Genomic DNA, 26,737 nt, shown 5'->3' on the forward strand with positions numbered 1-26,737 from the left:
AGACTGAAGCTTTTCATCTTCCTTCAATTTTTTTCTTAGAAGGGGAGTGTGGAAGGCTAAGGCCAGCCCCCAGCTGGGGTCCAAGGAAGTGAGAACCAACTGGGGGGTCACATTGAAACATTGTTTGAAATCTACCTCTGTCCTCCCCTTTCCATAACCAGGAAACTAGGAAGGGGATCAAGTAGAAGCTAACATTTGCCTTTGGCTATGTTCTACCACTCTTTGGAAGCTCCTGTCCCCTAACTCCTAGGATGCATTCCCATCCTGTTTCAGCATGAAGGGCCTTTCCAGGAAGGTGCAGTGCCTTGGAGACTTGTCCAGTAGGAACTGAGTCAAGAAGACAAAGGACATCTATAATAATTGTGAACCCTTGTGGATGAAAGACACAAGAGCACTGGTTCTGCAGGGTCTACTGTAACCCAAGACTTGGAGTACTGCAGTCTTGGAGTACCATTGCCCAAGAGGTCAGGGTTATAGCATCCTTTTCCTAACCTCAATCTTATTTCTGGATGTTGTAATCTTAAAACAGTTATTATACTAACCCTATACAACCATATGCTAATCTGACCATACTCTCAATGCCACATGAAATTTAACTAAATTCACCAATAACCAGCCCCTATGCTTAAGCTTTATGAAAAGTTAATCATTATCCATAACCCCAAGTATAGCCCAAAATATGTCAATAACTAAAATAGTCTTATGCCTAACTCTCACTTAGTTCTAAAACTAGTCTAAATGTAATAACTATACTGTAGCCCAAACTTATCACAACCATCATCCACATACCAACTTAACTTACATCTATTACAAAATAAATCCTAGCTCAGATTTAATCCAGCAGCGCAGGTGAAACCTGAATTCAATCTTAATTAGTTTTGCACTTTAATACTAAGCATAAAATATTTCTAATATTTCTAATAAGTCTCAAGTTTATCCCAACCCTGCCTGGCTCTTAAATTTATTCCAAATCTGCTGTTAATACAGACCCATGTAAGTCATAAAATTTCTGTTTTTTTTCAGCTAGGGGAAAGTGTGAGCACAAACCCCCTATGAAAACCACCTTTGTGATCATGGTATCTCACATGCCAGGTAAGTATAAAAATTTCTGTAATTTTAATTCAATCCTAAATTGCTCAATTGCTTCCTCATTTTAGCTGACCCTAATGCTAAACTACCCAGCTCTTAGCTGTAACCTGAACTCTAGTGCTAACCTTACTATAACCTTAATCATAATTATGAGCCTCTCCTAACCTCTGTCATGTGCCTGAACTAGTGTAACTTTGGCCAAATTCAAATTCAACTGTTGGATTTTAGAAATGAGTTTGTGTGTGTTCTGGTGCTGTTCAGCCACCTTCCTGAGGCATGGAGGACAAAGGTTGCAGGGTGGGTGTTTGACCCACTGTAGCATGAGTGGGGTCTGAAGATGCTCACCTGAAGTCAAGGAGAGCAAATTGCATATTCACTGGTCATGGAGAAACTTAACATGGCAAGAATCTAGGAACACTTGGAGCCAACATGGATCTCACTTGGATTTTCTGAGGATTAGCCTTTTATAAGGACAAGGCATAGGTGGCAAATGACACTATGTTATTTCACCTGGTAACATCTAGAACTTACATGTGAGGAACCTCAGGCAGCTCCATAGCAACATCACCTGGTCTTGGTTCTGACTCTAGGTGTAGCCCTAGAAAACCCCAAGTTCCTGCCTCCACGCCTGTGCTTCCACCCTCCCCTCCTCCCATTATAATCTCTTTAACAATGACAAGAGACATCCAAGCCAGAGGAACACCTATCTTTATCCACTGTGGTGGGACAGAGAGTGTCCTCACTCTTCACAGTCAGGCCTAACCAGCCTCCTGGTTCCAATTGTGGGTGCCTTGTCCTGGACAGCAGAATCGGTTCTGGGTTCGCTGCATGGCCTCCTTGACCTCTTTGTTGCGGAGGCTGTAGATGAGTGGGTTGAGAGCTGGAATGACAAGGGTGTAGAACACAGATGCCATCTTGTCAGTGTCCAGGGCATAGCTGGAGCTGGGACGCAGGTACATGAAAATAAGGGTCCCATACAGCATGGCCACAGCCGTGAGGTGGGAGCCACAGGTGGAGGCTGCCCTCCGTCGGCCCTCGGATGAGGGCATGCGGATCACAGCCACAGCAATGAAACCATAAGACACAGCTATAGCTAACACCGTGGCTGTCTGGATAAAACCACAGACAGCAAAGAGGAGGAGTTCGTTGAGACTTGTGTCATCGCACGAGATAGCCAGCAATGGAGGGATATCACAGAAGAAGCTGTTGACCTCTCGTGAGGCGCAGAAGCTCAGGCGGAAGGTGAATGTCGTGTGGACAAAGGCACTCACTGCTCCACCCAGGCCTGATGCTCCCAGCAAAGCCAGGCATAGACCCCGTGACATAACTGTTGTATAGAGAAGAGGGTTGCCGATGGCCACATAGCGGTCATAGGCCATGGCTGCCAACAGGCAACACTCTGCATCAGCCAGCCCTGCAAAGATAAACATCTGGAGGGCACATGCTGCATAAGGGATGGTGGCAGAGGGCAGCAGTAGGTCCACTAGCATCTTGGGGCCAATGGCTGAGGAATAGCAGGCATCTAGCAGGGAAAGGTTGGCCAGGAAGAAGTACATGGGTGTGTGGAGCCGAGCATCCACTCGGATTAGCAATATCATGCCCATGTTTCCCAGAAGGCTCACTAGGTAGATGGGCGAGAAGATCAGGAAGAGGGTCACACGCAGGTCCCAGCGGTTGGTGATGCCCAGGAGGATGAATTCAGCAGGGGCAATCCAGGTGAAGTTCTCTGGACTTACCTGGCTGGACAGAGACTGAGAAGAAGAGCAAGAAAGAGATGAGAGAAAGGCCATGTCAATCTCAGAGAAGAAAGCACTATGTCCTGGGAATCAGGTAGACTTGGGATTCAGTCCTAATAAAATTGCTGTGTTACCTTGGACAAGTGTCATGTTACTGTCGTTTCTAATTCTGAGAAGTCACCGCAATTTCATCTTCATGAAGTCTTGACTCGTTCACTTTTGTATCCACAATACAGAGAGCATTGCCTGGCACATAGCAGGTGCTCATAAATCTTTGTTGAGTGAATGGTGAATGGGATGATATTTAGTGTCTGTCCAAGGATTGAAAATTTTAAGATTCTATTGGCACTCTCCTCTCCAGTTTTCCCTTCTCCTTTCCCGATCCAAAGGGAAACTAATTAAGGGCCTTGAGGCTTGCTGAGAGGACATCTGTCCATTGAAGTAAGACTTGGGAAAGGAGTAGTCTGCTATCTGGGGGAGATAATGAGGTGTGAAAGAAAAGAGAACATGAATGTCTTCCTGGGCTGTTTCTTCACCTCAGTGAGCCTTAATTTTCTCATCTGTGCATTGGGGAAAAAGATGAAAGGATTTAGTGTGATAATGAATATAAAGTATCTCACACAGGGCATGGCACATAACAGACATTTAATCAAAGTCCAATGAACTGAATTGAGTTGAGACAGATGCTTTGGATTAATGTGGGAAGGAAACAACTTTAAGGCAATCAGTAGTGTAATTTCCCCAGAAGTGCAATGTTGCTTTACCTCCTGTGCCTTAGCACTTACTTCTTCTACCTAGAACCCATTTCTTGTTTTTGTGTTTGACAAAATCTCCAGTGTGAAGACTTCCCCAATCTACCTAAGGGAAACTAAATACATCTCTCATTTGTGCCTGCTGCAGCACGTGTCTTGGTCATAGCACGTCACCATTCTATTGTTTGGTGCTTGCTAGGTAGCCACTTTATTGCTTGAACCATGCTCTGGTTATTTTGGAGACAGGGCCTCTCATTTTGCCCAGGCTAGCCTGCATCACTGTCTCCTATTTTATGCTTCCTGTTGGAATTGGGATGACAGTTTTTTTCTGTTGAGATGGAGTCTCATGAACTTTTTGCCCAGGCTGGCCTTGAACTGTGATCCTCCCAATCTCAACCTCACAAGTGTGTAGGATTACAGGCTTGAGCTACTGCACTTGGCTTTCTATTGTGAACATTTTTCATGTGTGTCTGTCCTGTAGGTTTTGAGCTCCCTGATTCAATATATATTTATTGAATATTACTATATGCTAAGAATGGCCATGTAATTCAGGATCTGATAGCAATCAATATTTGATAAATGCTAGTTCAGTATATGAAACATGGGAAAGAGTGTGGACATTAGCAGCATGCATGTTGATTTTGAGCCTGAGTTCCACAACTTCCTGGTGTGTAATTTCCCTATCTCTGTTGGAGGGTTCTAAGAGGCAAAGGCTATGCACCAAAGGATCTGGAGCTAAGTAAAGACTCTTTTTTCCTCCTTTTATCTCTATGTGTAGTGAGGATGATGAAGGTCTTTCTACAAAGCATAGCTTGGATGAAAACTCTTGAGGATAGCACATGTTGGGGAGATCATGCTTTTGGAAATGAAATTTGGGATATTTCCTGTAACTGTGCTTTCTCCAGTGTCTTTGCTTGAGTTGTTATGACAAAGAGCTATAGACTGGGTAGCTTAAATAGCAGACATATTTTCACGGTTTTGGAGATTCAGAAGTCTGTGATCAGGGTGTCATCATGGTTGGGTTCTAGTTGCCTTATTCTCACATGGTGGGGGGAGTGAGAGAGAGGGAGGGAGGGAGAGATCTGGTCTCTTCTTATAAGGGCAATAATCCCATCATGAGGGACCTACCCTCAGGACTTCATCTAAACCTAATTATCTCCCAAAGCCCTCACCTCCAAGTACCATCATATTGGATGTCAATGATTTCAGTATGAATTTAGGGGACACAATGTTCCATAACATGTAGTAATTCCACTTCTTGGTGTTCACTTTTGAAAACTCTCATGTGTACACAAGGAGACATGCATGGGGGTGCATACACTCCTGCATTATTCATAATGGCCAAGCATTAGTGAAACCTAAATATTTATCATATGCTTGTGAGAGTAAAACAAGAGTGGAGCCAACCTATATGTATCAATATGGAGAAAGCTCAAAAATTTATCAGGATAAAACAGAATTTGGGGTTGGGTATGTAGCTCAGTGACAGAGTGCTTGCCTAGCATGTGCAAGGCCTAGGGATCAATCTTAGTACTGCAAACAAATAAACAAACAAAACACAAAACATAATTTGCAGAAAAATGTACAAAAGCACAAAACAATATTATATGTTTTTATGTATATTTTAATAAAACATATTGCTGGTTGCTCCAAATAGAAATACTCCAGGCCATCTCAGCAAATTTCTTCACTTTTCCACTTTCCCTCTTTATAGCTGACCTGATTTTATCTTTTAAGACTCAGCTCAAGGGTCATCTTTCCCAGGAAGCTGTATCTGAACACCTGACCACTCCATCTTTCATGCTGGAACCCTACTCTCTGGGTTCTCTGTATCATAGCCATACTCCATTAAGCAATATTTTAATTGACAAATTGCTGTAAATTTATGGGGTACAATGTGATGTTTTGATCTATGTGTTCATGTTAGAGTCAATCAAGCTAACTAACACATTCATCTTTTCACCAACTCATGTTTTTGTTCTGAGAATATTAAAATCCATCCTTTTTCACAATTTTGAAATATACATTGTTATTAACTGCAGTCACTAAGCAGAATATAAAGAAGATCTCTTAGCAGGTAAACTGGTGGTTCTACTAGAAGATGGAGTCAGGATGGGATTGGGAAACAGGATGTTGACCCAAGGGTACAAGGTTTCAGTTAGACTAGAGAAGTAAGTTTTAGTGCTCTGTTGCACAGCATGGTACCCTGCTGCTTTGTAATGACTGTACCTAAGTATTTGTCTCACCTCATCTAGTTAAGCATCTTGAGTGGAACCATGCCTAATTCATCCTTCTATCTTTAGGAATACAGGACACAGAGGATTTTCCCCTTGTTCTTGGTGGAATCACTGGTGGAAGTCAGGTGGATTCTTTGGGTAGAAAAGATAGTGGGTCCCCAACTTTATCCAAATGCATGTTGTCCATGAGTGAAGTCAGCTGCCTGGATGAAGTTCTCTGCATGCAGAACCCAGGTGATGGCCAACCCTATGTGTGCGTTTTGGTCTATTCACATGGAAAGCAAACACCACTCACCTTTACAAAGTGAGGAACAGAGCTGCTTTGAGTGCCTTTCCATTTCTCCATCTGCAAAATGGAGAAAATGAGACCTGGGTTTTTAAGTTGCTTTAAATTTTTTTGGTGCAAGAATCTTCAAACTTCAGTTAAGTAGTTTAATAGTGTGTGTGTTTGTGTGTTCACACATGCCCATGAAACATAGTTCTCCATTAACTTCTCTTTCTTACCTTACTGCCTATGAGGAGAAATCCTAATGTTTTAGGATTGGTCTGTATAGTTCATGTGGGATTTGCCATTGAAACAGGATGACTCAGGCTTCCACAAGGAACAGCTTCTGCGTTTGCACTCAGGTGATAATCAGTGCTAGAAAGGAACTGGATACTTCTGAAGTCTAATGTATCCATTTATGTATGAATGTATATATGCACCTTTCTATCTTTTTAAAGATTAAGAAAACATTTGCCCATGTTTTTCTTCTAGTATTTTCATAATTTCTCTTTTTCTTTCCCTTTCCTTCTTTCTTTTTTTGTGACTCTGGAGATTGAACCCAGGGTCTTGTGTATGCGAGGCAAGCGTTCTACCACTGAGCTATATCCTCAGCCCCATAGTTTCATATGAAACAGAACTAAGAAACTCCTTGCAATTAAGTGAAGTGAGGGAGGAGGTTGAGGGGGAGAGATGATGGGGGCAATGTAAATAATGTAATTGGAATTATCACTATGAATTCCTCCTTGTATAATGAATATATCTTAATAAAAATTTAAAAAATAAATGTTCAGTTTGATTGGAATTACTTTGGTGCAAGTTATAAAGTGAGGAATCAGCATAGTTTTTTTTTCACTGAAAAATTAAACAGAAAGTATAGGAAGAAGTTCAACAGTATGGTAAAGTTGTGAGATGAATCCTCCCTTTGGCTATAAGCTCTGTGAGGATGGAGGTGGTGTCTCTTCACTGTTATTTTGAAGCACCTGGCAGAGCCAGACATATAAGTGTTCAGTAAATTCTTATGAAATAATGAAAGCATTTCCTTCATATACTCACTGGCTGAAGCCTTATCTGTAACCCTTTCTGCAACAAATGAACTTCAGTCCACCTACCCACCCTACCCCCAGGATTAGGGTGACCAAACAGTCCTGTTTACCTGGAACGGTCTCAGTTTTCATCCTAAAAGTCCCATGTCCTAAGATTCTCAGTTCCAGCCAAACAGGGATGGTTGGGTCCCATACCTAGGATATTCTTCTTTCCCAGGACTGTGAGGAACACGATTCTGGGGAATGCTGTATGTGATCCAGTTCTCAAACTGAAGAAAGGTTTTTACCTTCATGTGCCCAACTTTCTATCTCTTACAATTTATTAGGAACAGCCTGACCCAGTCTAGGTTAATATATGTTGGCTTCTAGCCTTTGCGTCTCCTCCTGTTGCTACTCCTTAAGGATTTACTCCAGCTGGGGTAGCTGTGGTGGCATGGCTGTGATTCCCATTTGGCTCTTTTGAGTTCTGCTCCAGCTGTCTCAAGTTCCTTCCCTTTTCTTTTAGGAGTATCTTACCTTGAAGGTAAGAAAATTGAGTTACAAAGAAGGGAAGGGACTTTCTCCAACATACACAGCTATGAGGGTAGAGTTGGGGCTTGGATTTAGATTTCCTTATCTTTCCTTAAATGCTGTCTCTGGGTATAGAGTCTACTTAGGTCTTTTGCTCAATTACCAAGTTAGTTGATGCCTTTATCTTTCTTCAGTCTTCTAATCTTTACATTGAGAAGTTTGGATCAGATTACTGGTTCCTGCTCTTCTCTGTAGACTTATGTCATTAAAATTACTTTTGAATCTCTGTGAAAGATTGTTAAGCACTGCCCAGAAATTCTGAACAGTTGCTAGAGTGGGCCTCAGAAATCTGTAATTGAAAAAAATGTTCCAGGTGATTCTGATATGCATGTGATTTGGACATCCCAAGCAGTACTTCTCTGCTTTTAACATGTATAGGAATCACCTGGGGGAACTTCTTAAACACAGCAGCTGCCTCAGAAAGACTGGGGTCAGTCAGGATTGTGCATTTGCAACCTGATTCCAGGGATGCTGAGGCTACCGGTTTGGGTCCTGTCCTTTAGTAGTGATACTAGGCAGTATTTCTAGCTTTTACATTTCAGGATTCCCATTTTCTTGAGGGTTCTCTTAACTTCTTTTTTTAAAAAAAACTTCTAAACATTTTATTAGCACATATTAGTTGTACAGGGAGGGAGGTTTCATTATGACATTTCCAAATATTCTAACAATGAACCTTGATTAGACTCACCCCTCCATCATTCTCCCTCATCTCCCCTCCCTGCTTTGTAAAACACTTTTAATAGATTTCATTGTTCTATTTTCATACAAGTATATAAAATACATCAAACATATTTACCCTCTTTCATCCTCTCTGTTCACTCCCTCACCTACTAGTATCCACCCCATAACAGGATCTGTTTCACATTCCTGTCCTTCTTTTTAAAATGTATACTGAGTTTTCAAAGGGGTTTCTCTGTGGTATTTCACATGTGCATATATTGTACTTTAATCAGATCAGCCCCTCTATTATTCTCTCTTTCCCTTTTTTCCTTACCTGCTATAATTCAACAGTTTCTTCCTGCTGACTCTCCTCTCTCTGCTGAACTCTTGGTTTTGACTCATACTCTTCTCTCCAGGTCCCATTGTACCATGAATGTGTAAGTCTGATAAGGCTAGCCTCCTGGCATTTTGCAATATGTGGTTTGCCATTTTCTTAGCAACCCTGGGTTCTTAGCTTATTCCTTCCCAGCACACAGACCTTCAATATGCCTTGACCCAGACACTTAGCTGCTGTCCCCATGTTGTGTGGTAATGGGTTGAAGGACATACCAAGAACTCCATGGTGGGCAGAGAGTTCTTCCAGCAGAGCAGCTTCAATCTAGCCTTTGGGGTGACAGTGGCAGGGAGAGATAGTGGGACATGCCCTGCCACAGAAATAGGAACAGGAGATGTAGTTTTCCTGGGCCCTGAGGGAATGGCCTCTTTTTGCCTCCTGCCTCCTCCTTGCCTCCTTGATGTCCCAGAGTCCATGGAGATTCAGTCTCCACATCCTGTGGGGACTCTGTGACAGCTGGTAGCAGGGGAATGTTAGGGATGACTCATTGTTGCCTGGGGAGACTGGAAAAGTTTGGTTGAATGGGTCCCCAGACTCTGTGTGGGGAAGACAAACATACTACTCAATGAGAGGGGTCCCTTTGGATCACTTTTCCTCTCCCTGTTTTGGGATCCAATATACATAATCTATTATACATTATTATTATCATCATTATGCTTTTGAATCTTTGAGGCTCTTCACAAACTCACCTATTATGGTTAACCTAATAATTCATAGTATTTCTCTTGCCTTCAGTGTCTTTCTTGCCTTATTTACCTACATTCTTCCAAAGAACCAGCTCCAGCTCCAATGTCACCTTCAGCAGGAAGCCTTTCTGCCTCTGTGGCAGAGCTACTACTTCCTTCTTTTTCTTTCTTTTTTTTTGATGGTACTGGGGTTTGCACTCTATCACTTGAGTCACTCTACCAGCCTCCTTCTATTCTATACAAATTTTGTTGTTGTTGTTTTGTGATAGGGTCTTATTATGCATAAGCATAGGCTTATGCTGGCCTTCAACTCACAACATTCCTGACTCTGTCTCCTAAGTGCTGAGATTATAGGTATGCACACCAAGCCACACCCCTCCATGCATCTTGAAGATGCACATACAAGAGCATGAATCAGAGACAGACAAAGACACATTTGATTGTGTGTGATGCTGCACTTAAAGGGAAGAAAACCAAGGCCAGGACAGGCATGGAATAGGCACTCAGAAAATTAAATCCAAATTGTTGATGATAAATCTAGGCATAGGTGAATTTGAAACTCAGGACTTAAAACCACTTGGGATGTCCATTTAGGAACCACTCTCTGGGAGATGAAAATAAAATTGACCCTGAAGGCTGGACAAAGTGTCTCAGGCTGTGGGGAATAAGTGGCTATGAGGAGTGAAGTTGCAGCCTGGAATCACCTCATTTCTATGATGTCTTACAGCTAACCTGTTTGTCATATCAGCAAAGTGTCCTTTAGTCACATGACTGGTATTTAGTACATTCTACTATGTTCTGGACTTAAATTTAAAAGCTTGGAATACAATGCTGTTTTATTTTAAAAATTTTTTGTGAGAGGATATTGTTGTACAGCCCAAGTTGGTCTGGAACTCACTATGTAGCCCAGGCTAGCCTTGAACTTTCAATCTTCCTGCCTCTATTTCCTAAATGCAAGGATTACAGGTATGAAACCAATACATCTGGGATACAATTATGAATGGAAAGGCCATGGGAATTGGAATTGACTAAACAAAAAAATGTGGGGGAGAGTATTTCAGGTGGGAATGATGGCATATGCAAAGGCCTGGGCACAGGAATGTAAATGGCATGTTTGAGAACTTGAAAAATTCTAGTAGAGAGCTCAAAGAATGATGGAGGGGGAGGGAGAAAGGAGAGGTGAAGGGGGTGTTGGAATATGGTTGAAGTATTTTTTTAATACATGTATGAAAATAGAACATTGAAACCTGTTGAAATTGTTTTAAGAAGTGGGGCAGGGAATGAGGGGAAAGGATACAGGGTACATTGGGGTATGGAAATATAATGAAACCTCTTTGCACAGCTAATATATGCTAATAAAAATATAAAAAAATAGTGAAGCGAGAGGTGTGAATGAGCCTAGAGAGGTACGTAGAGGTCAAATAGTGGAGCCTTCAGGCTATGTGAAGTACTTGTCCTTTTTATCCCCAAAACAGTGAGTTTCTACTGAGAGGTTTAGACTCAGTGTAAGGCTTATGGTGGGAATGCACACATCAGCCTGTTTCAGGAAGACTGTGTGTGCCTGAGTCTTAGACATAGCGTGTCTAGTGAAAAGTAGGTTTGTAGTTATAGGGGCTAGGAGACAGTGGGACTGAAATGTGACAGTTAGCAATCCCTCCACCAATATAGGCAGTTGGCATACTTTCTGGCCAACATGTGTTACTGTTCATCTCTCTTATTAAAACTATTATCATGGAGTTAAAGTGATTTGGATTTGCAGTTCTCTGATTACTAATGATGTTGGTAAGTAGCCTTTTTTTCTGGTGTCCAGAATCCAAACCAGGGTCTCACATATTCTAAGCACCTGCTCTACAATGAGCTACATTCATAGCCCCACCATTTCTATTATTTTATTTGGAAAAATATTCAAATCCATTGCTCGTTTTAAACTTGGGTTATTTGTCCTTTTATTGTTGAGTTGGAAGAGTTCTTAATATGCTCTGGATATAAATCTCTTATTGGGTGTGTGATTTGCATATATTGTCTTGTTTTCAGTGGGTTGTCTATTCATTAAGTCTTAAATTTTGATGGAGCTCTATTTATGTATTTTTTCTATTATTTATCTGATAAAACAATTGCCTCATCTGAGTCACAAAAATGTGACCTATGGTTTTTTTTTTCCTGAAAGTTTTTAGTTTTAATTCTTACATTTAGATCCATGATACATTTTGAATTAGCTTTGTATATAGTATCAGGTAAAAGCCTAACTTCATTGTTTGGCATGTAACTATCCAATTGCCTCAGCAATATTTGTTAAAACACTGTTCTTTCTCCACTGAATTGTCCTGGAACCCTTTTAGAGAGTAAATAAATTAACCATAATAAATGAATCAGAGAATTAACCATAAATGTAGGGTTTATTTGTGGGCTCTCAATTCTGTGAATTTGTTCCACATATCTGTCCTTGTGTCAGTACCACATTGTCCTGATTGCTACAGTTTTGTTGGCAGTTTTGAAACCATGAAGTTTAAACCTTCCAACTTTTATTCCCAAGAATATTTTGACTATACTGGATCTCTTTCATTTTTATGTGAATTTTAGGATCACTATACCAATTTCTGGAAAAGAGACAGCTGATATTTTATAAGGAGTGCATTGATTTGCAATTGTTATTTGTTCTACTATGTTTTGGGTGGATTCCTTAAGACTTCAAAAATACACATAATATCTGTCATTTGCAAATATAGTTTACTTCTTTCTTTTTAAAAAACTTATTAGCATATATTAGTTGTATGGGGGGATACATTGTGACATTTACACCATGCTTAAATATATCTTAATCAGATTCACCCCCTCCATCATTCTCTCTCATTCCCTCCTCCTTAGAACAGTTTCAACAGGTTTTATTGTTCTATTTTCGTACACATATACAAAGTACATTTACCCTCCTTCACCCTGTCTGTTTACCCTCCCCTATCCCACTGGTACCCACCCTCAGACAGGGTTTTACCTTCCTGTCATTGATTTTTTTTTGAGCAAAAGAGTAGAAATTTATTAAGCAGCATGGGAAAAAAGAAGAAAAGCCCCAATATGAAAGGGGTCTCAGAAAGGTTGAGCTTCCTGTCATTCATTTTTAAAGTGTATGTTGATTGTTCAAGGAGGTTTCACTTTGGTATTTCACACATTTATACACTGTATTTTAATCAGATTAAGCGCATCTATCACTTACTCCTTATCACCCTGCTTTTCTATTATTCAACAGCTTACAGTGCATTTCGTTATTCTAATTTCATACAGATACATTGTGGTTCAATATTATTCACTCTCTCCTTCTTTTTTCCTCCTTTGCCTCCCCATAATCTCCTTAGACAGACCTATTATTACAATCTCTATTTCTCTCAGATAATATGTGCATTATGTGTGCATTTATTTTATATGAAGGAAAACATGAAAATGTGTCCTTTTGAACCTGGCTTACTTAGCTTAACATGATGATTTTTAGCTCCATCCATTTGCCTGAAAACAACATAATTTCATTCTTCTTTATGTCCAAATAGTACTCCATTCATCAGTTGTAGGGCATCTAGGCTGTTTCCAAGGCTTGATTATTATAATATTGCTGCAAGTGTGCAAGTGGCTTTATTGTATCTTGGCTTACACTCCTTTGTGTATATGCCCAGGAGTGGTATTGCTGCATTGTATGGTAGGACTATTTTTAGTCAAATGGTAGATTTCTTTTTTTTTTTTTTTTTTTTTTTTTTTCATTTTTCTTTTATTATTCATATGTGCATACAAGGCTTGGTTCATTTCTCCCCCCTGCCCCCACCCCCTCCCTTACCACCCAATCCACCCCCTCCCGCTCCCCCCCTCAATACCCAGCAGAAACTATTTTGCCCTTATCTCTAATTTTGTTGTAGAGAGAGTATAAGCAATAATAGGAAGGAACAAGGGGTTTTGCTGGTTGAGATAAGGATAGCTATACAGGGCATTGACTCACATTGATTTCCTGTGTGTGGGTGTTACCTTCTAGGTTAATTCTTTTTGATCTAACCTTTTCTCTAGTTCCTGGTCCCCTTTTCCTATTGGCCTCAGTTGCTTTAAGGTATCTGTTTTAGTTTCTCTGCGTTAAGGGCAACAAATGCTAGCTAGTTTTTTTAGGTGTCTTACCTATCCTCACCCCTCCCTTGTGTGCTCTCGCTTTTATCATGTGCTCATAGTCCAATCCCCTTGCAAATGGTAGATTTCTACTTCCTTTTCTTGCTCAATTGCTCTGGCTAGAACCTTTAGTACAACGTTGAATTGGGGGAATATTTTCAAGTTTTTATCATTAATTAAGATGTTAGCTGTGTGTTTTTCATGGAGGCATATCAGGCTGAAGGAGCTCCTTGTGTTCTCTATTTATTGATGAAGTGGTAGAAATAAAAGGTCAGAAGAGAAAGTTTTTCTGGAAGAGATGCTAATAGCTGAGTGCATCCTTCTAACCTGACTGGATTCTAGTGCTACAGTGATTTGGTCAACTTCATATCTTTATGAAGACAGGAGACTTCATAGATGGGTGCATGAATCAGTTCTTCTCATTTCAAAGAAGAATATTTTGATATAATTTTACAGATCAGTAAAATACTCTTTTCTTAAACACCTAGCAGGATATCCTTTTAAAACAAACACTTTTCATGGAAAACAAGGTTCTAAATTTCTGCATTAATATTGAGCATGTAATTTTAGAATATCCTACATTTACTTAGTCAGCAACAAATTCTAGAGCAATTGCCATTTACCAGGCAGAAGAAATGCCTCAGTGAGAAGGTGATACTTGAGGAAATATTTGGGGGAAGGGAGCGAGGGATCCAGACCTGAGAATACTTGGAGCAAGATTTTCCAGGGGAGAACACAGGATGGACAAATACCTTTTTTTTTGGTTTATTTATTCATATGAGCATACATTGTTTGGGCCATTTCTTTCCACTCTCCCCACCCCTCTCACTTCTAGGCAGAACTTGTTCTGCCCTCTTCTCCAATTTTGTTGAAGAGAAGACATAAGCAATAATAAGAAAGACATAGCATTTTTGCTAGTTTGAGATAAAGATGGCTATACAGAGAGATTCCTAGCATTGCTTCCATGTACATGTGTATTACAACCTGAATTGATTCAACTCTACCAGACCTCTTCACTACTTCCTGGTCACCTTCCCATAGTGACCTCTGTCATTTTATTATATTAGCTCCTCTACAGTGGGAACATCAAATACTTTCAAGTTTTGGATTTCCTGCCTTTCCCTATTCCTCCTGTCTGTATTCTCCCCTTAGCATGTGATCCATGTCCAATAATATTACTGCATTGAACAAGTATCTTTTGACTCCACATGGAACCCTAGGTTCCTATCAGGCTCATAAAGTAATAAATGCTAGATGTGAAGCTTTAACAAGAACACCCTGGAACAGTAAGAGTAGGAAGGAAGGATAAAAGTCTCTTTGAAGATAATTGGGCACTCAAGTCAGTCTACCAATGTTAACCATTAAAACCCTCTCTGAGGGGATTCCAAGATGGAGGCTAGAGGGAGGAAGCAGAAAGCATGCCTCCTAAAGTGAAATCTTGGAGAGATGCTGGAAACATACCTTGCAGGCAAGGTCACCGAGAAGAGGCAAAACTTTGACCCCTCCACACCTCCAGCCTGTGCAAAGCATTTCCACTTTACATTGAATGGAGAAACCAGGAGCGCCCCCAGGCCGCCGCCAGATGCCCGCACCCAGACAGCTTGGAAAGACATGGACCACAAGGTGAGCTAAGTGGTTACATGGTACTCCTACAGACAACCCTGGGCCAGATCAGCATAGTCCCCTGGACAGACCAACCCCCACCCAGGGAAAAAAAGAGAAACTGAGTAATAAGCAATAAGAACAATAAAGACACATAGCAAAGAGGGTGGGGCATCCTGAGCGCCAAAGAGGGGGGAAGGGGAAGCCCTCCTGGAACTGTAAATAAACAAGCCGGGCCTGGCCGGAGTTGGCGGGAGCAGCAGTGCATGCCCAGCAACCAGGAGCGGGAAAGCTTGCGAGAGTGGCAGAGGGAGGAAAACCCCACAGGAGGGGGGGAAGACCCACTTCCCACGTGAGCTGTAAACAAGCAACAACACATGCCCAGCAATCAGGAGCGGGAAAGCTTGTAAAAAGGCGGTGGGAGGAAAACTCACAGGAAGGGGAGAAGACTCACTCAAAGAAGAAATCTTGCAAGAAATTACTGAGAATTTCATGGAGAACACACTAGACATGGTTAACCAAAATGTACAAGATGTACTCAAGAAATTTCAAGACACCAAAAATAAAGAACATGAGAAGACACAGAAACAAATAAATGAACTCAGAGGTGACCTAAATAAACACCAAAGTGAAACAGAGGACACTACAAATAGAGAGATAAACGGATTAAAGATGAAAATAAAAATATTAAAGAGGAGGTGACCAAAAATATGGAAAACCTCAGAAAAGAGAATGAAACAGAAACACAAAACACAGTGGGAAACCACTCCAGCAGACTAGAAAAAGTGGAAGACAGAATCTCAGAACTCAAAGACAAAATAGAAATTAAAGAAAAAACTGAACAAATGTTAGTCAAACGACTCAAGAGCTATGAAAGGAACATGCAAAAACTCACCAACTACATCAAAAGACCAAACCTGAGAACCATGGGTATTGAAGAAAGAGAAGAAGTTCAAGCAAAAGATATTTGTAGTATATTCAATAAAGTAATAATAGAAAATATCCCAAACCACAAGAACGTTTTGCCAATTTAGGTACAGGAAGCCTCCAGGACACCAAACAGACTTGACCAAAATAGAACTTCCCCACAGCATATTATTATTAAAGCAAGAAGCATAGAGAATAAAGAAAGAATACTTAGGAATGTAAGAGAGAAAAATAAATAACATATAAAGGTAAACTCACCAAAATCACAGAAGATTTCTCAATGGAAACCTTAAAAGCAAGAAGGGCATGGAGTTAGGTATTTTGGGCACTGAACGAAAATAACTTCAAGATGGCAGATAGAGGGAGGAAGCAGAAAGCGTGCCTCCTAAAGTAAAATCTTGGAGAGATGCTGGAGATACACCTTACAGGAAAAACCATCGAGAAGAGGCAAAATTTTGACCCCTCCACACCTCCAGCCTGTGTAGAACATCTCCACTTTAAACAGAGAAACCAGGAGGGCCTCTGGGCCACTGCCAGATGCCGGTTCCCAGATGGCCTGGGAGGATGTGGGCAAGGTGAGCTAAGCAATACGTGGTACTCCCACAGACAACCCTGGGCCAGATCAGCATAGCCCCCTGGACAGGCCGACCCCCACCCAGGGAAAAAGAGAAACTGAGTAATAAGCAATAAGAACAATAAAGACATGTAGCAAAGAGGGTGGGGCACCCTGAGCACTGAAGGGGGGGGAGGGGCAATCCCTTATAGAACTGTAAATAAACAAGCCAGGCTGGAGAAGGCAGGAGTGGTGGCACATGCCCAGCAGCAACCAGGAGTGGGAAGCTTGTAAAAGTGGAAGAGGGAGGAAAACTCCACAGGAGAGGGGAGAAGGCCCACTTCCCATGTGAAATGTAAACAAACACACAGGCCTGAGAAAGCCAGTGCAGTGTCACTTCCCCCAGTGTGCTTGGAAAGGAGAAAGCTTGTAGCAGCAGCTGGTGCACAGGAGAACTCTGAGTAAACAAAGCCTGCATGGCCAGGTGAGTGCTAAGATCACCCCAGAGATCTGTGTAAATAACGCCTCCAGCAACAGCAGGCTGACAGCAGAAGACAGGTGAGCCATAGCTGCTGATAGCCATTCACAGAACAGTCTCCAAACTCTTTTTTTTTCTTTTTGCTCTCCCTACCTTTGATGAGACATAAACCAAACCATGCCTGCATGCTGAAAAACTTACTGAAACTGTATTGCATTTGAACATGGGACACTTTGTGGTGTTTTTTTTGTTTGTTTGTTTTGTGCAGTTTTGGTTTATTTTATTTTTCCCCTTTGATGAGACACCTACAGAACAACATCTGAGGCACCATCTCCAGGATTGGAGGCTGAGAGACGAACACCAAAATTGCATTTGAACTTGGAGATTTTTTTTTATTTTTTACTTATTCTTATTTTTATTATTTTATATATTTTTTTCATTTACTTATTTTTTTAATTTCATTTTTAATTTTCAATCTTCTCTCTGTCTCTCTAATGCCTTTTCAGCTTATGGTTGAATAGTACACTATCTCTCCCTGTTTATATTTTTGAAACTTTTTTTGTTAGTTTCTTTGTTTGGTTTTTTCTACTTGTTTATTTGTTTTTCCCTTTTCCTTTAACTTCTTTGCTTTCCATCTCCTCTCACCCTTTCATTCTAAATATCATTAGTGCTATTATTACAAGCCAGAAAATACTTAATTGCACACAGTACAGGGACAATAACAATACCAAGAGCAATGACAGGAAGACAGAAAAAACAGGGAAACCAGCTTCCCTACAGCAAAAAATTAGTACAGGAACCAGAGGGAAATGAAGAAAATAGATACTGAGATCCAGATTCCAAAAACATGAAGATAAACTATGCCAAAGAACCCAATGAAGCCCACAAGAATGGTCTAAAAGAAGAAATACTACAGGTACTCAATGAGAATTTTATAGAGATGATACTGGATATGGTCAACCCAAATGTACAGGAGACACTCAAGAAATTCCAAGACAACAAAAATAGAGAATTTGAAAAAGCAAAAGAAGAAATAAAAGAAAATATAGAAGTACTGTATAAACACCAAAGTGAAACAGAGAACATGCTTAATAAAGAGATAAATGAACTCAGGACAAAAATAGACAACATTAAAGAGGAAATGACCCATGATATGGAAAACCTCAGAAAAAAGAACAAAACAGAATTGCAAAACAAAACATGAAGACCAATCCAGCAGAATAGAACAAACAGAAGACAGAATCTCAGACCTCAAAGATGAAATGGTAATTAAATGAAAAACCGAAGAACTATTAATTAAACAACTCAAGACCTGTGAAAAGAAAATGCAAGAACCAACTGACTCAGTCAAAAGTCCAAACCTGAGAATCATGGCATTGAAGAAGGAGAAGAGGTGCAAGCAAAGGGAATGCATAATATATTCAACAAAATAATAACAGAAAATTTCCCAAATCTAGAGAAAGATATTCCCATACAGATACAAGAGGCCTCCAGGACACCAAACAGACCAGATCAAAATAGAAATACCCCATGGCATATTATCATTAAAACAACAAGTTCAAAAACTAAGGAAAGAATATTGAAGGCAGTAAAAGAGAAAAAACAAATAACATACAAAGGCAAACCCATCAAACTCACAGCAGACTTCTCAACAGAAATATTAAAAGCAAGAAGAGCTTGGGGTGAGATCTTCTGGGCACTGAATGAAAATAACTTCAACCCCAGGATACTCTACCCAGCAAAACTATCATTCAAAATAGATGGGGCAATAAAAGTCTTCCATGATGAGCAGAAACTAAAACAATATGTGACCACAAAGCCACCACTACAAAAGATTCTTCAAGGGATTCTGCACATAGAAAGTGAATCCCAACATAACCATGAAAGGACATGCAGCACGAAACTACATGAAAAGAAAAAGCAAGAAAGTAGAGAGTAATCTCAATTTAGGTACACACAATCAAACCTTCAAACAACTAAGACAACTAACTGACAGGGATCACCACATACTTACCAGTACTAATACTTAATGTTAATGGACTTAATTCCCCCATCAAAAGGCACCACTTGACAAAATGGATTAAAAAGGAAGATCCAACAATTTGTTGCATACAGGAGACCCATCTCACCGACAGAAATAAGCATAGGTTTAGGATGAAAGGTTGGAAGAAGATTTACCAAGCCAATGGCCCCCCAAAACAGGCAGGAGTAACAATACTTATCCTTGACAAAGTAGACTTCAAACCTACATTGATCAAACGAGATAAAGAAGGACATTCCATACCAATAAAAGGGGAAATAGACCAAAAGGAAATAATAATTATCAACATATATGCACCCAATGTCAACGCACCCAATTTCATCAAATATACCCTGAAAGACCTAAAAGCATATATAAATGCCAACACAGTGGTTGTGGGAGACGTTAACACCCTATTACCATCAATAGATACGTCATCCAAACAAAAAATGAATAAAGAAATTCAAGTTCTAAAATATACAATAGATCAACTGGACCTACTTGATGTCTACAGAACATTTCATCCAACTTCTACACAATGTACATTCTTCTCAGCAGCCCATGGAACCTTCTCCAAAATAGATCATATCCTAGGGCACAAAGCAAGCCTCAGCAAATATAAGAAAATAGAAATTATACCGTGCATACTATCTGATCACAATGCAGTAAAACTAGAACTCAACAACAAAAGTAAAGACAAAAGCCATGCAAACAGCTGGAAACTAAATAACTCATTACTTCATGAACAATGGATCATTGATGAAGTAAAAGAGGAAATTAAAAAGTTCCTGGAAGTCAATGAAAATGAAAACACATCCTACCAGAACCTATGGGACACAGCAAAGGCAGTCCTGTGAGAAAAATTTATAGCCATGAGTTCATGTATTAAAAAGAATGAAAGATCCCAAATCAATGACCTAATGATACATCTCAAACTCCTAGAAAAACAAGAACAAGCAAATCCCAAAACAAATAGAGGAGAGAAAAAATAAAAATAAGAGCTGAAATCAATGAAATAGAAACAAAAAAAAAAAAACCATACAAAGAATTAATGAAACAAAAAGTTGGTTCTTTGAAAAAATAAACAAGATCGACAGACCCCTGACAAACCTGACTAAAATGAGGAGTGAAAAAACCCAAATTAGTAGAATCAGGAATGCAAAAGGGGAGATAACAACAAACACCACTGAAATCCAGGAAATCATCAGAGACTACTTCGAGAACCTATATCCAAATAAATTTGAAAATCTTAAAGAAATGGACAGATTTCTAGATACATATAAACATCCAAAACTGAACCAAGAGGAAATTAATCACCTTAATAGATCTATACCACAAAATGAAATTGAAGCAGCAATCAAGAGTCTCCCCAAAAAGAAAAGTCCAGGACCTGATGGATTCTCTGCTGAATTCTATCAGACCTTTAAAGAAGAACTGATACCACCTCTCCTTAAACTGTTCCACGAAATACAAAGGGAAGGAAAACTGCCTAACACATTTTATGAAGCCAGTATTACACTTATCCCAAACCCAGGCAAAAACACCTCCAAAAAAGAGAACTATAGGCCAATCTCCTTAATGAACATTGATGCAAAAATCCTCAACGTAATAATGGCAAACGAATTCAACAACACATCAAAAAGATTATTCACCACGAACAAGTAGCCTTCATCCCAGGGATGCAGGGGTGGTTCATCATACGAAAATCAATAAACCTAATAAACCACATTAACAGAAGCAAAGACAAAAACCACTTGATCATCTCAGTCGATGCAGAAAAAGCCTTTGATAAGATCCAACACCATTTCATGATAAAAGCTGTAAGAAAACTAGGAATAGAAGGAAAGTACCTCAACATTATAAAAGCTATATATGACAAACCTACAGATAGCATTATACTTAACAGAGAAAAACTGAAACCATTCCCTCTAAAAGGATAAGGATGCCCACTATCTCCACTCCTATTGAACATAATACTGGAATTCTTAGCCAGAGCAATTAGGCAAGAAGAAGCAGGAATAAAAGGAATACAAATAGGTAAAGAAATTGTCAAAATATCCCTATTTGCAGACGACATGATCCTATACCTTAAAGATCCAAAAAAGTCTACTCAGAAACTCCTAAACACCATCAATAGCTACAGCAAGGTGGCTGGATATAAAATCAACATAGAAAAATCATTAGCATTTCTATACACTAATAATGAACAAACTGAAAAAGGATATATGAAAAGAATTCAATTTACAATAGCCTCAAAAAAAAATCAAATACCTAGGTGTAAACCTAACAAAAGATGTGAACGACCTCTACAAGGAAAACTATAAACTTCTGAAGAAAGACATTGAGGAAGACTATAGAAAGTGGAGAGATCTCCCATGCTCATGGATTGGTAGAATCAACATAGTAAAAATGTCTATACTCCCAAAAGTAACCTACATGTTTAATGCAATTCCCATCATAATTCCAATGACATTCATTAAAGACATTGAAAAATCTACCGTGAAATTTATATGGAAACACAAGAGGTCACGAATAGCCAAGGCAATACTCAGTGAAAAGAACAATGCTGGAGGTATCATGATACCTGACTTCAAACTATATTACAAAGCAATAACAATAAAAACAGCATGGTACTGGCACAAAAACAGACATGAAGACCAGTGGAACAGAATAGAGGATCCAGATATGAAGCCACACAACTATGAGCAACTTATCTTTGACAAAGGAGCTAAAAATATACGATGGAGAAATAGCAGCCTCTTCAACAAAAACTGCTGGGAAAACTGGTTAGCAGTCTGCAAAAAACTGAAACTAGATCCATGTATATCACCCTATACCAAGATTAACTCAAAATGGATCAAGGATCTTAATATCAGACCCCAAACTCTTTTTTTTTTTTCATTTTTCTTTTATTATTCATATGTGCATACAAGGCTTGGTTTATTTCTCCCCCCTGCCCCCACCCCCTCCCTTACCACCCACTCCACCCCCTCCTGCTCCCCCCCTCAATACCCAGCAGAAACTATTTTGCCCTTATCTCTAATTTTGTTGTAGAGAGAGTATAAGCAATAATAGGAAGGAACAAGGGGTTTTGCTGGTTGAGATAAGGATAGCTATACAGGGCATTGACTCACATTGATTTCCTGTGCATGGGTGTTACCTTCTAGGTTAATTCTTTTTAATCTAACCTTTTCTCTAGTTCCTGGTCCCCTTTTCCTATTGGCCTCAGTTGCCAGACCCCAAACTCTTAAGTTGATACAAGAAAGAGTAGGAAATACTCTGGAGTTAGTAGGTATAGGTAAGAATTTTCTCAATGGAACCCCAGCAGCATAGCAACTAAGAGATAGCATAGATAAATGGGACTTCGTAAAACTAAAAAGCTTCTGCTCATCAAAATAATGGTCTCTAAACTGAAGAGAACACCCACAGAGTGGGAGAAAATATTTGCCAGCTACACATCAGACAAAGGACTGATAACCAGAACATATAGGGAACTTAAAAAAAATTCTCCCCAAACTAATGAACCATTAAAGAAATGGGCAAGTGAACTAAACAGAACTTTCTCAAAAGAAGAAATTCAAATGGCCAAAAAACACATGAAAAAATGCTCTCCATCTCTAGCAATAAAGGAAATGCAAATTAAAACCACACTAAGATTCCACCTCACCCCTGTTAGAATAGCCATCATCAGCAACACCACCAACAACAGGTGTTGGCAAGGATGCGGGGAAAAAGGAACCCTCTTACACTGTTGGTGGGAATGTAAACTAGTACAACCAGTCTTGAAAAAATTTGGAGGCTTCTTAAAAAGCTAAACATTGATCTACCATTTGATCCAGTAATACCACTCTTGGGGATATACCCAAAAGACTGTTACTCCAGAGGCACCTGCACACCCATGTTTATTGCGGCACTATTCACAATAGTCAAGTTATGGAAACAGCCAAGATGCCCCACTACTGACGAATGGATTAAGAAAATGTGGTATCTATACACAATGGAATTTTATGCAGCCATGAAGAAGAATGAAATGTTATCATTCGCTGGTAAATGGATAGAATTGGAGAACCTCATTCTGAGTGAGGTTAGCCTGGCCCAAAAGACCAAAAATCATATGTTCTCCCTCATAAGTGGACATTAGATCAAGGGCAAACACAAGGGGATTGGACTTTGATCACAAGATAAAAGCAAGTGCACAGAAGGGAGATATGAGGATAGGTAAGACACCTAAAAAATTAGCTAGCATTTGTTGCCCTTAACGCAGAGAAACTAAAGCAGATACCTTAAAAGCAACTGAGGCCAATAAGAAAAGAGAAACAGGAACTAGAGAAAAGGTTAGATCAAAAAGAATTAACCTAGAAGGTAACACACACGCACAGGAAATCAATGTGAGTCAATGCCCTGTATAGCTATACTTATCTCAACCAGCAAAAACCCTTGTTCCTTCCTGTTATTGCTTATACTCTCTCTACAACAAAATTAGAAATAAGGGCAAAATAGTTTCTGCTGGGTATTGGGGGGGTAGGGGGTAGTGAGAGGGGGCAGAGTGGGTGGTAAGTGAGGGAGTGGAGGCTGGGGGGAGAAATGACCCATGCATTGTATACACATATGAATAATAAAACAATAAAATTTAAAAAAGAAATAAAGATATATGGACCAAAATCCTTGGTCTCCATAATTGTCGAACACCATTTTTATTTAAGCAAATGCTTCTTCTGTTTTTCTCTCTTTGAAAGAAATAAAAAATCAAACCATCATCTCAGACTTCCTGCTCCTGGGCTTCTCTGAGCATCCAGAGCAGCAACCTCTCCTGTTTGGGCTCTTTCTGGGCATGTACCTTGTTACCCTGATGGGGAACTTGATCATCATCCTGGTCATTGGCTCTGACCAGCACCTCCACACCCCCATGTACTTTTTCCTGGCCAACTTGTCCTTCATTTATACCTGCTTCACCTGCACCATTGTCCCCAAGGTGTTAGTGAACATCCATTCACAACATCACACCATGTCCCCCACTGGGTGCCTCGTGCAGATGTACTTCTTCTTGACATTGACCTTGCTGGATGACTTTCTGCTGTCTGTGATGGCATATGATTGCTATGTGGCCATCAGTCTTCCTCTACACTACACCACCCTCATGTGTCCCCAACGATGCCTGCTGCTGGTGGCCACTTCCTGGCTCTTTTCCGATCTCCTGGCCTTTTCACACACTTTCCTAATGGCTCAAGTCTCCTTCTGTGCCTCCCATTCCATCCCCAACTTTTTCTGTCATCTTCTTCCCCTCCTCAAACTTGCCTGTTCAAACACCAGTACCTTGCAAATCATGATGTTCACTGAATCTGCCCTCTCAGGTGTAGTCCCTCTCAGTTGTGTCTTTGTCTCCTATGCCCACATAATGCACACCATCTTCAGAATCCCTTGTACTAGGGGGAAACACAAAGTCTTCTCCACCTGTGGTTCTCACCTGACAGTGGTCACTCTCTTCTATGGGTCCCTCTTTCTGGTATACTTCCAGTCCTCATCCTCCTACTCAGCAGAATTTGGAATTGTGGCATCTGTAGTATACACAATGGTCACTCCTATGCTAAACCCCTTTATCTACAGTCTGAGAAACAAGGATATGAAGCAGGCCTTGTTGAGACTACTTAGCTGGGGAAGATGTACTGCTGCATAACTAGAATCCCAGACTTTTCAATATGTCCTGCTCTCTAGACTTATTATGTATTTGAAAAAAAAATCACATTCAGGGCAAGAGGGATGTTTAACTTTGTAAGAAAGGAACAAAATGAAAACTTTGACTTCACAGAACTGTAAAAAAAGCAATGGACAAAATACAGGAATGCAACCTTGAGAGAGTAACTAACCAGCAGTCCATACATGGGTGACATGATTTGGTTGGTATATACCAACTCTTCAATCCAAGAATAGGGGAACAAAAATGTTAACAGATAAAACCCAGTTTCTAGGAGAAAGCCTAGTCTGATCACAGGGTGACACTACAAAGTCATCTCCAAGGACAAGAAATGCTGGCAAAATGAGGGAAGTATCTGGACCTTGATCAAGACACTGGACTCAGGACCAATTCTAACCATGCACTGAAAGAAATGGACTCTTGGGCATTGGCCTCATCATGGAGACTGGTAACAAATAGAAGGTTGTGTGTTTGGTGTGGAAGGCCAAGAGTATTGTAGAAAAGGAACCAACGCACAGAAAGTTAAATGACTTATTCACTATCACAAATCTGGAATTAAGACTCTGTGAGGCCCTGAGTTCACCCCCCAGTACAAAAAAAGTGGCCAATTAATTTGTTTGTAATTTGTTACTTGTGACAGAATTTTCTCTTTATGGTGATGGAAAGCTCAGGGTAGAGCTCTTACCTAGCATATGCAAAGCCCTGGTTTCAATCCCCAGCATTGCAAAAAAAGAAAAAATTCTTTCTCCAAAGAAAATCAAGAGAATGGTAGAGAGGGTGAAATCAAGTATGACATATTTGATATATTGTATGAACTTTCATAAATGCCACAATGTACCCCCCCCCCCACCCAGCACAGCAATAAAAAAAAGAAAACTCTTCACCTGCATAGTTAATAGTACACCAGAAGCAGGTGCTGTGATTCATTTAACCTATCTCAATATTATATCAGAAGTAGGTAACATCCTTGAATCTTGGGAATTTTTTTCCAATTATGATACCATGAAGTTCTTTACAAATAAACTGTCTCTCTCTCTCTCTCTCTCGATAGAAAGAAAGAAAGAAAGAAAGAAAGAAAGAAAGAAAGAAAGAAAGAAAGAAAGAAAATAGATGTCCCAACAAAATGAATTTAAAGATGTGAAGCTGCTGGATGGAACATTTTTCAGGTGCATGACCCATGTTACCAAAGTACTTTACAAGCTGTTAATGACTTACATGCCAAAAAACAGTTCATGAAAATGCTATTTTCTTGACATCCTTATCACCATTTTGTGTTCCAATATTTGACTTAATTCTTGCTAATATAATCAGCAAAAAGGTACCTTTGGTTTGTTTTAATGTTTTTTGTTATTAAAAATTATGGTTTATTTAAATCTGTTAATCAATTTCATTTTTTCTTCTAATTATTTTCATCTTAACTGTTTTAATGATGTATATATGTTCACTCTGTGTTTCAGATTTAAACCTCACTCTTATTCCCAGTACAAATTTTCCCCAATTGTCTCTTCCTCCTCAGGATTTTTTTAATACACGTATAATAAACTACTAATCATCCTCATTCTGATTTCTGCCATTGTTATGATCAGAACATCTTTCTCTGTGCAGAGTTCATGGGAACAGTGAATTTTTTCAATATTGTGGTATGTGTTCATTTTGATGTGTTCTCTGTTCAGAAATGAATATAGAAATCTTAAATTGGCTGGGGCCACCATGGGAAGGGGATTAGAGAGGAGTGGAGAGGTAGAGGAGAAGAACCCATTAGTGTTGTAATACATACAACAATACAATACAAGGAAACTCCCTGAGTAGCTATCTTTATCTCAAACTAGAAAAAAATCATGTTTTTCTTTTTATCTCTTATCTTTTACAAAATTGGAGAACAGGAGGGCAGAACAGGTT

At 39.8% G+C, this 26,737-nt stretch overlaps 2 protein-coding genes and 1 long non-coding RNA gene across 6 annotated transcripts; 2 read left to right on the plus strand and 1 right to left on the minus strand.

Moving 5' to 3' along the window:
- LOC141415371 (uncharacterized) lies at positions 1–26,737 on the plus strand. 4 transcript variants are annotated; one of them, XR_012440325.1, is made up of 3 exons: positions 1–464; positions 1,024–1,092; positions 25,898–26,737. It is a non-coding gene; the product is annotated as an uncharacterized lncRNA (long non-coding RNA). The 4 variants fall into 4 exon arrangements; XR_012440323.1 differs by having other exon boundaries at positions 2–464; positions 25,890–26,737; XR_012440324.1 differs by having other exon boundaries at positions 2–464; positions 25,894–26,737.
- Or5c1 (olfactory receptor family 5 subfamily C member 1) lies at positions 1,848–2,879 on the minus strand. The gene has a single exon (XM_020152505.2). The coding sequence runs from the start codon at positions 2,877–2,879 to the stop codon at positions 1,848–1,850; it is 1,032 nt and encodes a 343-aa protein (XP_020008094.2).
- LOC109675923 (olfactory receptor 1G1-like) lies at positions 23,978–24,820 on the plus strand. The gene has a single exon (XM_020152504.1). It carries the CDS (start codon positions 23,978–23,980, stop codon positions 24,818–24,820), a length of 843 nt encoding a protein of 280 aa, XP_020008093.1.

This window comes from Castor canadensis, chromosome 13 (genome assembly GCF_047511655.1).
Source record: "Castor canadensis chromosome 13, mCasCan1.hap1v2, whole genome shotgun sequence".
Classification (NCBI taxonomy): Eukaryota; Metazoa; Chordata; class Mammalia; order Rodentia; family Castoridae; genus Castor; species Castor canadensis.

Excerpts from the sequence above, each read along its gene's own strand:
- Or5c1 (XM_020152505.2), bottom strand. The coding sequence starts at position 2,879 with ATGGCCTTTCTCTCATCTCTTTCTTGCTCTTCTTCTCAGTCTCTGTCC.
- LOC109675923 (XM_020152504.1), top strand. The coding sequence starts at position 23,978 with ATGTACCTTGTTACCCTGATGGGGAACTTGATCATCATCCTGGTCATT.